The 15,458-nt window shown below is 39.1% G+C and overlaps 1 protein-coding gene across 5 annotated transcripts in view; it reads left to right on the forward strand.

Annotated features, from left to right (window-relative positions):
• ldb2a (LIM domain binding 2a) overlaps nucleotides 1-15,458 on the forward strand; it is a 93,355-nt gene that overhangs the window by 75,677 nt on the left and 2,220 nt on the right. The window contains exons 6-8 of one of the 5 annotated variants that reach the window (XM_038699547.1): nucleotides 3,429-3,552; nucleotides 5,677-5,730; nucleotides 6,520-6,671. In XM_038699547.1, coding sequence (XP_038555475.1) covers nucleotides 3,429-3,552; nucleotides 5,677-5,730; nucleotides 6,520-6,671 — 330 coding nt within the window. The remainder of the gene's footprint in view (nucleotides 1-3,428; nucleotides 3,553-5,676; nucleotides 5,731-6,519; nucleotides 6,672-15,458) is intronic. The other 4 variants (XM_038699549.1, XM_038699548.1, XM_038699550.1 and 1 more) reach the window with 4 other exon arrangements.

Consider the following 15,458-nt stretch of genomic DNA (forward strand, 5'->3'; position numbering starts at 1 on the left):
TTCCATTAATAGACTGTTGCATTTGGATAGTATTTTGAGACCTGAAAAAAAAAAACCTATACAATCATCAAGATCAAAGCAAAGATCACAGAAAAGTCTGAAAAACATATTTTTTGTGGGAGAATTTACATTTTCTTTATTTTTAAACTCCCCAAAACCACCTCATTATTCATTTAGTTTCATCTTGCGACCCCTTCTGAGTGTCCTGATCCCAAGGTTGGGAACCACTGTTGTTCAGTTATTTATTCATCATGTGACATACTTTGCAAATTATATTTTCCCCTACTGTTATCCAAGGATGTCAAGGTAAAATACACCCTTTCCTCACATTAAACTGGCAATAATGTGTCCCTGGAAAAGACCTTTCCCAGCATTTATCAGTCCTTCCAAAAGAGACTGACGGTTTCCTGGCTATGGGGTTACAACCGGTCTTTCTCCCACTGTCACAAACACACTCTCTCTTTTTTTTTCATTTGGAGTATTTAAGCCTTTCCATGTATTGGAGCTGCCCGCTTCCTACTATTCAGCCTGAAAATAGCCCTTGTTTTCAGGCTGAGAGCCAGGGCTTGTTGGCTGAGCTGTGGAGGGATATTACTGTGTCAGGAGGGAACTATCAGAGGAGAACAAGGGATTAGTCTGCTACAGGGATGTTCACTTTACCTCGAGCTGCATGGCATCAAAACACCGCCGTCCTAACACAGGGAATAGCAACAGACATTACTATGTTTATGTAGGGTAATTTAGCGTAAGCAGCTGAGTCTAGGGTTGTTAGAACAACTAGTTTGAAACCCACGACTGGTGAACATCCTGGTGTGAATATCTATCATGCTAAAACATTTTTGAAAGGATTTCTGGTGTTTTCAGGTGATTTGTATAAAACCCTACAAACCTGTTTAACACGTTGTAGTGGGTAATATATACTGTGTGTGATCGACAGTCTCCTTCAAAGTTCTTACCTTGTTTTTTCTTTTTACCTCCAAGTGGCTGTACAGTACAGCTGAAGACAGGATGAGCATGTTGATTAGAACTGACATCGGAAATGTTGGGGTGGTGGGATGCTGAAGGTCAGATGAGATCATTTGAGCATGCAGTGAATGATTAACAGGCTCCTTTCTCTGAGTAACGACTGTCAAAGTGCCCTTGAGCAAGTTACTAAACCCACACCTACTTTCACTCCAGTCATTTTTGACCTAACATCACACTCTGATTTGGAAACACTAACAGCAACTACATAGACTGCTTACATTGATAACATGTACTATGTGTGTTTCCAATATGTTCTTCTGTGTGGGATAATCTTGATGTGTATACAATATGCATCTTGGAACGTGACTGTCCACTAAAGAAATTTCAGCAAATTCCCAAAAACAAAATGTTTGCTTTAAATTTGTGGTAACTGTTGTCTGTCAGCAACAAGTCATGTGGTATTGTTATAGAGCCCCAGTGGTAGATGGATGGGTCAACAAAATGTTTGACTTTGACATGGGAGATTGCTGTTTGTTTTCCGTTTGCTTGCAACAGTTAATGTTACCAGCGTTTTCTAACACTAACCAAGTAGTTATTTTAACCCACACCATGATCTTGCCCTAAACCTAACCAAGTTATTTTTGTGCCTAAACTTAACCAAACCTTAACCATTGCAATGTCAGATCAGAACATGTTTTTATTTCTGCAGCAATAATATGTAACCATTTTGGAAGGTAACCAATGGGAGCGTCTGATCAGAAAATTCATTTATGTGTTGTTGTGGAAGGTAATTACAATTGACACAATTTGTTATTTAATTTAGAGAACTTGGTGCTTGGAACAGCAGGACTGAGGTAAATGATTCAGCCCAGAATGCGATACAAAGAACAAAATGCATAATTAAAATATTTTAGTAACTATAGCCCGACCCATTCGGGAGTTTTTGAGTCAGATACTAATTTTGATATTTTGGAGTTAGTAACAGTATATTGGCCAATAGTTACTTTGTTTTGTAACATAAACAAACAATCTTGATACGGATCCCTTCGATAAAGAGTTGTGGCCAAAATCAATTTGTCAATGAACTGCTGTGGACAAACTAAGTAATGTTAACACTGTTGATGAAAATGACCTTAAACTTATTTTGGCATTTCTGTGCTGCATTTTATTTTTATTTATCAGCCAACATATGCACCAGATATATCTGCAATAAGCTAACATATCCCTGGCTGATTTATTGGTTTTGCTCTAATAATAACTTATTGCTAAATACAGTATATCAGGGACCCACCCCAAAACCAATATGGGGTCCTTATAAAAATAGAAATCACAACATGTGCATAAAAATACCATACCTTTTAAGTGCCGCTGTTAATTGAAAACTATTTGACCATTGGTGTTTAGATCATTCTGGAAAGGCTGTTTGAATCAGGTCAAAATCTTCTTGTTATAACAGATCAATACGGACAAAATACTATAGGATGCTATAAAAAAAATAATGTAGGAAACCATCTTGAAAGCTTGCGATAATTTAAAAAACGAAGTTGTTGCGGATGTCAGGCACTGGGAGAGGTGGGGTTTAATGTGACAGTCTCTCCGCAGAACATATGCAAGATATGCAAGTTTCTTGAAAACACGAGATGAAGGTCTGCTGCACGTCTTTATGAGTTTGTCATTAAACAGGACGTTGCTTAAAAAGAGTATAATGGTCAAATTTCCAGAGAACGGTCAGGGAGGAAAAAAAACTCTTTTGAAGGAAAAGACAGGCAGGTTGCCTGGAGTTTGATCCCGGTGTTATCCTGTGATTGGTCCAGCAATAAGTAAGCCCTGTAACTGCCCAATCCCTGTCCTCTGACTGCAACAACAGCAAGGTTTCTGCTGGGGGTTGACCAGTTTGTAATGTTATCCAGATGTTATCTGGAGAAGCTAAGCCTTATGTATTTAAGATGACAAGCTGACTCCTGGTTCCTCTCACTGCAGATCACCAGAGATTTACAGTTTTCTCCAGACTGAATATTGTACTTAGTTTAGTGTGGGAATGAGCGACTCTTCTGTGTGTCGAAGGAGGGAACACTTAGATATAGTATGTGTGTATTAGCGCATGAATAAGTCATACACATTTTGTTGTAAACAGCCCAACAAAGGCTGCTGATATTAGAATGTATCCTCCTGCCCATCTTTCTCTCACTATCTGTCTTCTTGTGCTTCTCTTGAAAGCACTTGACAATAAACCTGTTTTTAAAGGTGCTTTATTAATAGTATCTATAAAAAGTAGATTTACTGCACAATTAATCACTCAAAGTCAGTCCGTGGATGATTAATTGAGCAACTAACTCAGCATTTATATGGACTTTGTTTTGTTTTACCTTGATAAGAGGCTGCAGCCGTGGACAGGACTCTCATCAAATGTTGAATAGATCTGCTTTAACTTAACGTGTGTTTTGTCCCGTTGTTTTCTCCAGTTGTGTGTCATCCTGGAGCCCATGCAAGAGCTCATGTCAAGGCACAAGACCTACAACCTCAGCCCTCGGGACTGTCTCAAGACATGTCTATTCCAAAAATGGCAGAGAATGGTAGCCCCACCAGGTAACTACATAATACTTACTGCAAAAAACATGCATAAACTTGTTCAAAGAAACAGACAAAAACACTGAACTCCCACAAATCTGGAACATGAATGAATATGAAAGGAGCTTTTCTGGTTTTCTTTCAGCAGAGATTGTCAGATAACTTTGTATAAACCTGCTTTTCTGAACAAGCCACATAAATAAATTAAGTTCTTGGCCAAAATGGCATCAAATCCAGTTTGAATTGATGACAGAAAATCATTTACATTTTCTAAAATGTTGCGGATCTAGTCTTAAGTGTTAATCGTTTCCTCTACTGAGGTTCAAGTTACTCCCTGTCCTGTAAAACAGTTTTTAATTCTGTACCATCACTCACTTCGTACGAATAGGAATAGTATTTTCTCAGACTGTGTTTTTATTGCATCATTTATGTTTCCAAATTTGCCATTATATGTCTTAATCCCTTAAATATGTTTTGCCTGTCAGGTATGTGAAATTAATCAGAATTCAAGGCTGCCTCTTCAATCTCAACCTCGCCAATCTTAACGGGCCTCTCAGCTTTCTATGATTGATGTTTTAAGGGTGGTTTCTGAAAAGTACCAGGCTTAAATTGGCTGTGTGGTCTTAAGCTGGAGAAAAAGAGTAAGCCTAGTTTTTTGGACACATCGAAGTGGCTGCAAATTACAGCAATGCTTAGCGAGCCGTGACGAGATGTCTTTAAAAACCAACACCAGTCAAAAAGCCTTTGACTCAGACCTGTGTAACTTTAATTAAGAGTGCCGGGTGTAATCAGACTGGTAGATCCAGCTCCCCGGCCAGCGGCTCCCCAGTGTCGACGACGTTCTTCAAAGAAAGGAAAAAACAGAGAGTAAAAAAATAAAACACGGAAAGCATTTTATGAATATCAAGTCTGAGAGAAAAAAACTCTTGTACTGACTGTTAATTGTGCACATGGAAAGAAAACACAAGTTGGTATGAAGTCCTGTAGGGGTGATAGTTTTATGTCATAAGATAGCATTATGTGTGATTTATGACAAAAAGCTTAATGTGTGATGTAGTGTGATATAACATGCAGCTTAATCTTTTCATTTGGTTTGATATGATATTACCTGTATGTGGGACTGCTGGTTGTGGATCCAGAAGTTGCTTAATGGTAACTTTTTAAATATTAAACAGAGTAAGTCTAATGCCTCAGTGTGTTTTACCAATCAAAAGAGTGATTTTCAGGGTCTCATGTCTTCCGTCTATATGTTGACATGAAGTTTGCCTGGACTTTGCAGTTTAGCTAGAATTGTGGTTTTCCTTGCTGGTGGCGTGTTATTCCCCTTTTCCTGCAATTCTTCTCCAGCTTGGAAACTGGTTGTGGATTTAGCCAGGAAGGAAGCCACAGGCACATTTATGCTCTGATAAGTCCTTTTGGTGGAAATGGAAGTGATTTTAGTGCGTCACCGGTTCAGCATCGAAGGAAACCAGTCGGATAACAGAAATGATTGTCTCTGACAATAGGCCCGCTTTTTGGCACAAACGTCTGTCAAAGTCAGGAATCAAAAGAGAAAAGATACTGATAAAAATTCCCCTTATTGTTTTACCTCTGATTTACAGTTTCAGTTTTGTTTGTATCATGAGTCGCTGGTTGTTGTAACTGAATATGAAAGCATCTCCCTTGGTGTGATTAGTAAGAACCTCGAAAAAATGTATTTCATTTTCAGACATCTGTTTGAAGATAACAGCAGTGTTTTCTTTTCTCTCTTGAGATTAAAAGGAATGATGTTTTCTAACAAATGTTAGAAGAATTTGCACAATCATGTATACATAAATTATGCACTACATAAATTATTTTGTAAATACTAAAAACACCTAGATCTCTATTTAACCCTTGTCAGTACTTTGTATCTTTTAATAATAATGACTCACTTGTGATTTAATTGCACCATTAGAAATTATGTATAGCTCATAATTGGAAAAACATCTTTCATCTAAGCATGTTTCCCAGTGGTGTTAAGTAGCACCTGTAAGGCACTGAATGTTCAATTATTACTCTTCTTTTTCTTTGTTGTCATTTCTGGTCTCATTCTGTCTCAAGTTGTTTAACATTATTCAATCACCTGAATAAAATAAAACTGATTTTGGCTCCGGTTTTCAGCTGGACACCCACAGAACTTCAAAACGGAAATATTTCCCACAAATCACAAAAAAGGTATCTTCTCTCTTGCACTGTAATTGTCTTAAGTCTTATAATCAACCAATATTGTAGTGCTCACTGGAATGTCATGAAATACATTTCCATGTGCAAGTTCATCATGGATGCTCAGCTACATGTTTGAAACTAGTACTAATACCTGTAACATAACTGCAAGTTACATTTGCCAGATTAATGCATTTAGGAACAGACTTCTCAAGCACTGGCTAAAACATTATGACTAGAACAATAACACTCATGCTCAGCAAATCAAATCTAATGCAACAAATATGAAAGAATGGACACAGTATAACAGCACATCCAGTAAGACAAACATGAATGTGCTTTTTGCCTCAGCAGAACAGTTTTAATTTGGCTCATGCTGTTGAGGACCATGGCAATTGGTACAACGCCGAAATCATTAACAAATGTACATTACATTGAGTATCAGGATCCATTGTTGAGCATTTATGCAAATTAAACAGTGGTTCTCTCTTACTAGTGCATGTCTTGGGAGATGTTAACGCTCGTGCGGTTTCACCTCTGAAGAAAACAAAGCATGGATCGTTGTAGACTAGTCACCCTTGTCTCTGTAACGTGTATTTTTGTGTGCTCTCTTTGCATGCATGCGTGTATATAAGCATTATGTACAGTTTTGACAGCATGCCTTTCTGCCTCAACATGTGTTGTTGTCTGTCTGAGCCTCTACTGTATGACCTAAAACACATTCTCCACACAGCACACATCCCTACACCTTGTTACCGTCTGTATGCGTTATGTTCTTGGCATTGCCTCTGTTTGTCTTTGCTGGTCGTGCCAAAGCTGAGCCCGCCCGACAGACAACCACGAAGAGGAGGAAACGGAAGAACTCAGCCAGTAGCGCCAACAGCAGCGTGGGCACCACCGCAGGCAAGAAACGCAGCCCCGCCACCAACTTCAGCCTCTCCAGTCAGGTACCTGTAAGCATCAGCTCCACTCGGTTTGCCTCCTTTCATTTTTTTCTTTGACTTCACATGCATGTTTACAGGGTTACACACAAGCACAAGATAGATGCAGCTTTAACGTTTAATTTATATGCACCAAAGAGGGGGAAAAAACACTAGGAGAGGGTAGAAAAGAAACTCAAACCTGTGCAGTGAGACAAAGAAACCTCGAGGGATTTCTATGAAAATATGTCACCCCAAAAGATAAAGAGAAGGTACATCAAATATCATAAAAGTGACACAAACGAACAAAGAACAGCTAAATAAACAACAAGTAAAGTGTTTATTTGCTGCAGTTAGTATCATATCACTAATAGGCTACATGTAGTCGCTTCTTTAGTTTTCTACCAGTTTCTCTGCATGTACACATGTACTTCAGAATATGGACATTTAAAAAGACCCAGCCAACCCTGTTGCTCAACCAAGTGGCCACAGCCTAGAGGTTTAAATGAGAAAAAAAGTAATTTGAATCTCAGAACCAAAGTGACTCTTGGCCCTCTCTCAGCCACCACGGTTGAAAATGCCCTTGACCAAGGCACTGAACTCACAGCTGCCCAGAGGACTTGTAACACAGTTTGCTTGTACTCTGCATGTCTAGATCCGTCTGAATTTGAAGCCGCTGTGAAGGAGTGCTGGATTGTACGACACAATAAACAACTGAAAGAGCTTCATATGTTATTCAACCGCAGCCACTTCCTGTGCCATTTGGTCATTTAGCACCTGGGGGGATATTTACTGATGAATGGGTGGTGGTCGAAGTGAAATCTGATCTGTAAACTCAGCTGCTCAATAAATACAGTTTTGTATTAAATAATATCAGAGCTCAATCATTGGTAAAAACAAATATATATCAGCTGTATCAGGTCTAATATTTTATTTTTGAACAATAAACTGTGCTATTTTTGTAAAAGTGAATGTAAGATTACAATAGTACATTTTGAACAGTTACTGGAAAATGAATTATTATTAAAAAATATCTATAAATAGAGAAGCAAATGCAAAATGATTACCCAATATTGGCCAATCATTTCCATTACAACATAATTAAAAGTCTGGGGGTTACAATATATATTAAATACAAAACGATCTGTATCAGCCATCAAACACCCACATCAGTCTAAACATATTTTTGTCATTTTTTATCTTGTTAGCGTGCATGGTGTAACTAAATAAAATGTCAAATGTCAAAAATATGTTTAGACTGATGTGGGTGTTTGATGGCTGATACAGATCATTTTGTATTTAATATATATTGTAACACCCAGACTGTAAATATTGTTGTAATGGAAACTCTTCTAAAACACAGACTTGGGACAGTAAAACCAGAATAATGAAATTAGTGTATCTCATTAGCTTTTAATGTTGTTGTAATACATTCAATTAGAAAAACTTCAACAAACTTGACCACAAAGTGAACAATTGAGCTGCCTTACTTACATCAGCAGGGAACTATGTGACTAGCCAATATCCAAGAAACAAAACAAACAAACAAAAATAATAATATATTTATATTGATCTAATTCTATCATTCAGAGTAATTCAGAGTAAAGTAACCTGGGTAAAGACAAAATATCTGGCGCTATGACTCACATGCATACTGTGTTTCAGGGTATGAATGTCTGATTTTGCCACATGTCTCTATAACAGGTCACTTGACACAGTTAGAGGTTAAATAGACTCTTAAACAGTATTACACCACTTGCCTGGCACTCCCCTCCAGGATATGTTGTGAGTGTGTTGTCTGCAGAGGCTCAAGTTTTCTACTTTCTCCCTACACTGTTCATTACTGTATTATATTTACACTACTGCATCCAATGTACTATGCTGTAGCCACAGTGGCGCAGCTCTCTGGTGTTTTGGAATACAGGTCATTCCAGTGCAGCTAAAAGTGTGCTGATACCAAACAAAACTGGAAGTGGTCTTTTTTAAGGGTTGCAGGTTGGCTATGATGTGTGTGTGTTCGTCTTGTACGCAGGACTAATACTGTTTAATGGGAAATTTAAGAGTGCTGGTGCTTTTCTATGCTCACAGCGTGTGCTGCATAGCAACCCTGTCCCCCAGAAATGACATTTTTTTACTACTAATTTGTTTTCCCTATTATGTAGGACTTTAACACTGGAGACCTGAGTCCTGCATGTTGTTATTTCTAGGCAACAACAGCGCTTTATAGTTTGGGAAAGATTGTGGTTTCACCTAAATCTTAATACAGTAAACGTGTTGTGTGTAGTGCTTCAAGTCACATTTGTCTTTTTCAATATTCAACCAAGACCACAATCTTTCTGTAACTTAAACCAAGTTTTTTAAGGGCCTAACCATGACCATTTTTGACCATTCATGCTTTAGTTGCTATAAGAGTAAATAAAATATGTTGTCAGTTAACATGTCGTATGTGACATGGCAAATACATTGATTGACAGTGTATCCACATTATGTTAATTAAATTATGTTTCTTTCTTTATAAAACATGAGTTGTATATAAAGGTATTTTCATTTTCATACTGGATGGACTTGTTCCTCCAGTTTGGGGCTGTCCATCTGCTTGGCACTTAACTCTGGAAAACTTAATTTTCCTGGCATTTGTACAGTATTTCTAAATAAGGTGGTAATGATTTCTGTCCCTTGGTTAGCTGTCTCATCATCTTTTGAGGTTTGTTGTTCTCTCTCTTTTACCTCCTTCTCTCTGTCTTACACATATGTACATCATGCATACATGCACACATAAACACAGTGTGCACAATTGTTTTCTCTCTAGAATGCAGTTTGGCTGTGTGCCAGCTCTCATTATCACCGATATCTGTATACACCCTCCACCCCCAGCCCCGTTCCTCCGTGACATGTACACACTCTACTCCACCCCCCCACCACCATCTTCCCTCCCACACACCCACGTACACACACCCTCCGTACCACTCATGCCGTGCATTCACACGCCTCTTAAAGACTGGCAGCATGGCTGGTAACATGCTGGTTACATATGTTGCGCGCCTGCTGTCTTTGTCTGAGAAGTTGTTCGTTTGTGGCTGAGCACAAGCCTACGTGAGCCCAATGACAATAAGGAGTGGACCCTCGCAAGCAGGGGGAGTTACTAGGGGCTGGTGGAGTGGAGGTGTGGGGAAGGAAGGTGGGGGTGGGAGCTCATAGAATGAGCAACACTGACCTCAAGTGGCCTGAATTGAATGTTTCTTTTACCAAGAACATCTCCAGCAGCAGGTTTTGCATATTTATTTCTCATTTTCATGCTGTAAGACAGTCTCAGTGACAAGTACAAGACATATTATAGACTAGACCCATAATTAACTACCCATCCGCTGTATATTAAATTGGTAGACCATAAATTGAAGATCTTTTGAGGATTACATTCACAAGGTTCTGCATTGAACTAAACAATATCTGTGCTCATGTGACATTGGCACTAAAATTCTCAAATTTGATATAAATAGTATGACTCAAATCATAATTTATAGGCACAGACAAAGTTTTAATTAAGAAGTCTTATTTATGTTGCATACTGTTTTTTAGTAATTTATTTAGGCGGTGACACAGTTTTTATCTGAACTCCTAAATGATAAGGCTGGTGGTTTTCTATATTTTTCTTATTATCAAAAAATCCCATTAAAAGACCAAAACCAACAATTAATTAATCCTGTCAAAAAGTATTTTTTGTGTGTCCAAACATATTCATCTGCACCGCAGAGTTCTGTTGTTTTCCAAAAACTATTAAAACACATCAATGAGCCACACTGTGACATGTTTCTTTATTAATATGAAGATGGGCACTGCAGTTTATTTTTTACATACAGTTATGTATGCTACCAGAAATACACACCAGAGCACCAAATGTGTATTAATCGACAGCTGAAAATAGACCCCCTGTGAAAGTAACATTAGCTAGAAACTACAGTGCCCAGCTGTTTTAGAAAATTGCTAAGCCTTTTTTTCTTTTTTTTTTAAATACAGTTTTCTTTAATATTGATGTCTTCAGTAGTAACAAATGTGCTTGGAGCTGAGAGCCACAATCAAGTTAGGAAAGTCAGACCAACACATTGTTGGTTTAGGTCTTTTCATGGGATTTGTTGACAACAAGAAAAATATAGAATATCACCCGTCCTTTTAAGTTGTATTTTATGATGGTATCATAAAGCCAAATAACAAATTAATGTTCTAATAAACTAAACCATATTTAACTAAACAATATTTAAAATGTAGATTTTGTCTTTCTTTCTCTAAATTTGAATACACACGGGATGGAGGGCCAGTAAACTCAGGTCCTCATAGTCTGTTCTGTGTTGAAAAAAAAGAAGGTGTTTGTCTACAGCCCTGGCTCTGTAAATTGCCAACACAAAAAGGCTTGGACCAAGCCACAAAACACTAATGTTATTACAGCCACGATTTGTGTCAGGCAACGTTATATTGCTGTTGTTGATGTCAGCTATCGTAGCAGGAGATTTGTGAGTAGGCTATCTGTCTGGAGCTGGTGTGTTGGCTCTAGGAAATCGTCGCATCCTCTCTCCACGTTAACTTCGCAGCAGCAACTGTAGAGACAGTTTGCTAACACACAACTTAGCTAAAGTTAGTTACTTTACTTGCTGTGTCGTTGTTCGCTCTATATCATGGATCTATACTGGATTTCTTCAGAATTGTATTCCCCAACTTTATGGGACAAATTTGTTCTCCAGACACTTTGTTGGCGTCACATTCTCAGTCTTTTTTAAATTAACCACTTGTTGTCTTGGAGGCTTGAGGAGGAAGTATTGCCTACTACATACTACTGGCATGTATACTGCATACTGTATGCAGTATGCAGTATACTGTATCAAACTGTTAAATTTATTTATTTTTGAAGTATGCTAGGCCAGGCTTAGCCAGTTTCCGTTTTCAAAATCTGAACAATAGGAGGAATTTAAATTTAAGTAACATTACCACTTAATCTTATGTAAAGAGAACAAGGCTTCAGACAATCTGTAGCAGATACTTGCTTTGGTATATTGGTGCATAAATAAGAATTATATGAAATAAAAGCAAATAAAAAGCAAGTAGCCAATTGTAACCACAACTGTAACGTTACACTAACAATGTAAAGTCTATTTAGAATAATGATAATAATAAAGCAACAAAAGTCAAGTTTCGAACTACTTCTGTTGTTTACTTATTTTTATCAAAGTGTTTCTAAGTTATTCAAGCATGTCAATCACGAGTCAGATATCTCTTGATTAAGTTAAAACGTTACATTACTCAGTATGTAAAGACAGCGGTACGAACATTTAAACTGTCTCACAGCTGCAGGTCTTTCCTCTCACGTTGTTGCTGGACTGTGCTTCTGCGTTGGCTGCAGCGGTCTGTGTGGCTGTTGGACCAGGTGGCTCCGTGAGCAGACTGGCCGGCTTGTTAGCTAACGTCGCGGGCTGGCTCATTCTCAACTCCGAAAGCGTTCAAGCCCATTTTCGGTTTGCCAACAATTTTCCAAAAACTGCTAATATTTGAATCCTACACAGTTGATTTCTCACCTCAAAACTTGTTAGAAGCAGATTTAGTGATGAAATACCGTATGAAAGTTGTAAAACAAGTTCTGATGTTGTCTTCTACACAGTGGGATAGAGTACGGCAGGTAAACTGGTCCGATGCATGCTGGAGTTTTTTTCCTGAATCAGTCAATATTATATAGCTGCAGTACCCGAGGCTGCAGTTTCAGGACCCCCGCAAATCTAGGACCGCAGTTCTAGGACTGAAGTTCTTCTGCGGCGGTGCCATCTAGTGGAGTAGTGGTGGTAAGGCACAGGTTAACCCTGTCTGCGCAGCTGTAGGGTTAACCTTAACATACATTTAATCAATAACTTAAGGTTTAGGCACACACTCTGTGATGGTTGTGGTAAAAGTAATTGGCTTTGGGGGGGCTGTCAAGAGTAATATAGGTAGCTTGATAGCCAGCCAGCTAGCTGGCAGTATCAAAGTAAGAATTATGGTCCTGAAAATTCAGCCTCTGGTACTGCAGCTACATACTACCATAGACTGTATATAAGAAGTGGACGTAGTCATCACCCGTTGGTTTGTGGGCTGCCGTTTTGAAGCCTTGAGTTTGGCTGATAGGGCGCCACCCTGTTGAGTTTTTGCAACCAGTGGCACCGGATGTGACCATATTTGGACGAGACTGTGGAGCTAACGGCCGTGTGTGGCGCTAGTTAGCTTGCTTAGCTAGGTGCATCTGTAACTCACGTTAACTGTCATTTTAACAGGGCTGATAACTTTGTCTAGCGAACAACAGTCTTAAAACTAAATGTACTCACCAGAGAAAGTGAACAGCCAACTCCTAATAAGCTTTTTCACCTGCGCTGGTTAAATTTACACAGTGCTGTGGGTACGAGTCAGGTCGCCATGGTAACGACTTGTCAATCATAGATTGAAGCCTTGAAGCATACTCTGCATTATGGTCTATTTTCTTCTAAATGGAACCATAATTTACTAAATGAACATCATGTTGTATTGAAGAAGACCTGAAACTAGCGATTGAGACCATAAACTCATCAGGTAAGTGTTTACTGAGGTAATTATTCAGGTGAGAAGTAGAGTCATTTTACCATTATTTCTAATGGAACCGGACTTGTTTTTGCAACCAGAAGAGTCGCCCCCTGCTGGCACGTCTTCACGTCTCAGACCAGAAGCTTCCCACTCTCATACTACTCGAATCAGTATGCCATCCGCCCAACTCAAAGCAGCACAGTTTAGCTAGCGCAAACGCTAACTCTTAACGAGATGAGTAGACAGTATTAATTAGCTGACAATTAGCACTTCCCCAGTCCCAGACTAGCCAGCAGCTGCTATCATCTGAGGGATTTTTTTTGGCCCAAAATTGGCCAGAGGTAGGTTGACAGGCCTCCTTACAGGAACAGATGGTGAATGCAAGGCTTGTTGGCAATCAGCACGCGTTAGCTAATGACTTAATTAGCTATGCAAATTGACAAATCAGTGTGGATATTGTCATTTAGTTGAAAAGCTCACCTAAATTAATTAGCCTGATTAAAGCATAGTGGGGTGTAGAAGTGGTCGCTAGGGGGTTTAGGAGGTGGCTTGGATAAACAATCTGCCTCTCCCCATTTGTGCTCTTCTTCCAAGTGTGTGTGCGTGTGTTTTAAGTTTTGGGTGGGAGTGTGCTAAATTGTCTAGTTTTGTTTGTATGTTTACATCAGCACTTGCTGGATGTGATCATGTGTGTTTGTTCTGTGTATGTCTGTTGATCTCTCTATGTGATTTTGGTGTACAGTGCTGGGTTAGCGTGTGTGCTGCTGCATGAGTGGTTGTGTGTATACAATACATAGGGTTAATCTGAGGCTGCATTCAAGTGCTTTTGTCTGTGTTTGTGTTCAGGTGTGTGTGGTTGTGTGTTAAGGTGTGATTGAACAGTAAACTAATCTGGGTTTGTGTGCCAGTGGATGTGCACATTTGTCTGTGTTTATGTGTGAGTGTGTATTGCGGAGGAGCTGGCTGAGAAGACCGAGATCTCCCAAGCCAGGCAGCGTTGACACACAAGGCCAGTGAAGCGTGCGCTCCATTTAACTGTACAGCTTCTTCCCAGGTTATGGTGGGAGGGACTGGGGCTCACCAGCAGGGAGGTGCTTAGCCAGTCAAAGGAAGATGAGATTCACAGACTCAGCAGCACACAAGAATACAGCCATGATTCTAAGCTTATTGATAAAAGTTTAAAATCACAGATTACACAACAGTGATTATTTGTCAACAGAATTTTATCCACTTTGTTCATGAAGTGTGAAAACATAAAATAAAACAAGCTCATATTGGGGCATCCCTTCCTAAAGAATCATGAGGATTCCTGCACATTGTGAGAGTCACAGATAGCAGTGGATAATGGATAAATCTCTCCGCTTCCCTTCCTTGACCCGCTGTGAGAGTGCCATCTCTGTGAAATATGTCTTACATGATGAGTATTGATTGGGCTGGGTAGGGAGCACTGGAGGAATCCGCTTTCTGTATAGGAAGGTTTCATTTGCTTCGAGTGCTTCGAGAGGGGTCGACTGTATGGATGGGTTCACTGGATACACCAACACCTGTCCTAAACACTCACATACACACACACACACACACACACACACACACACACACAAACTCCTGCTGTTATTGCATTGCAAGCAGGGGGTCTGTGTTGAAGCAGGAAAGCACAGCTTCCATCATAGGGAGTTTGGGTGCCCCTCACACAGCCACTGTAAAGACATTGGCTGCTTAATGAAGTCTTATGAATGTTGTTGTCTGTATGACCTTGTAGTATTTTTAACTCTCTGTTTTAAAAGGGGGTTGATTCATTTCAAATTTCTTGATACGATTATGTGAAACAGACACCATGCATATTCATTTGCTTGAAGTAATGCAAATGTTTTAAGGTCTTTTTAGGTGGATGTGCATTCACTTGATATTCAGAGGGTGCTCTGGTCTTAGAATTAGATGAAACAGATATGCATTAATATCTTCTCTGGTGATTTCTCACTCACTTTAGCATGTTAATTTTGAATCACCCCGAGGCTAAATATGGATGGTCCTGCACAAAACTGAAAACACATCACGTGTGGCTGTGTAAGAATGTATTATATCTGTATACCAGTTTTAAAACCTGAGTAAATCTTGAGCACATTTAAGAATGTGGCTAAAAAGATTATTTGTTTTGTGCATAGTGTCTCCATTTCCTTTATGTGCCTGCTTAACAACAAGACAAAACTTAATACATTTTAAAAGATGATGGAGAGGGCTAAATGTAGTGTT

This window comes from Micropterus salmoides, unplaced genomic scaffold (genome assembly GCF_014851395.1).
Source record: "Micropterus salmoides isolate LMB-PRFRI ecotype aquatic unplaced genomic scaffold, ASM1485139v1 Ms_hic_scaffold_5, whole genome shotgun sequence".
Classification (NCBI taxonomy): domain Eukaryota; kingdom Metazoa; phylum Chordata; class Actinopteri; order Centrarchiformes; family Centrarchidae; genus Micropterus; species Micropterus salmoides.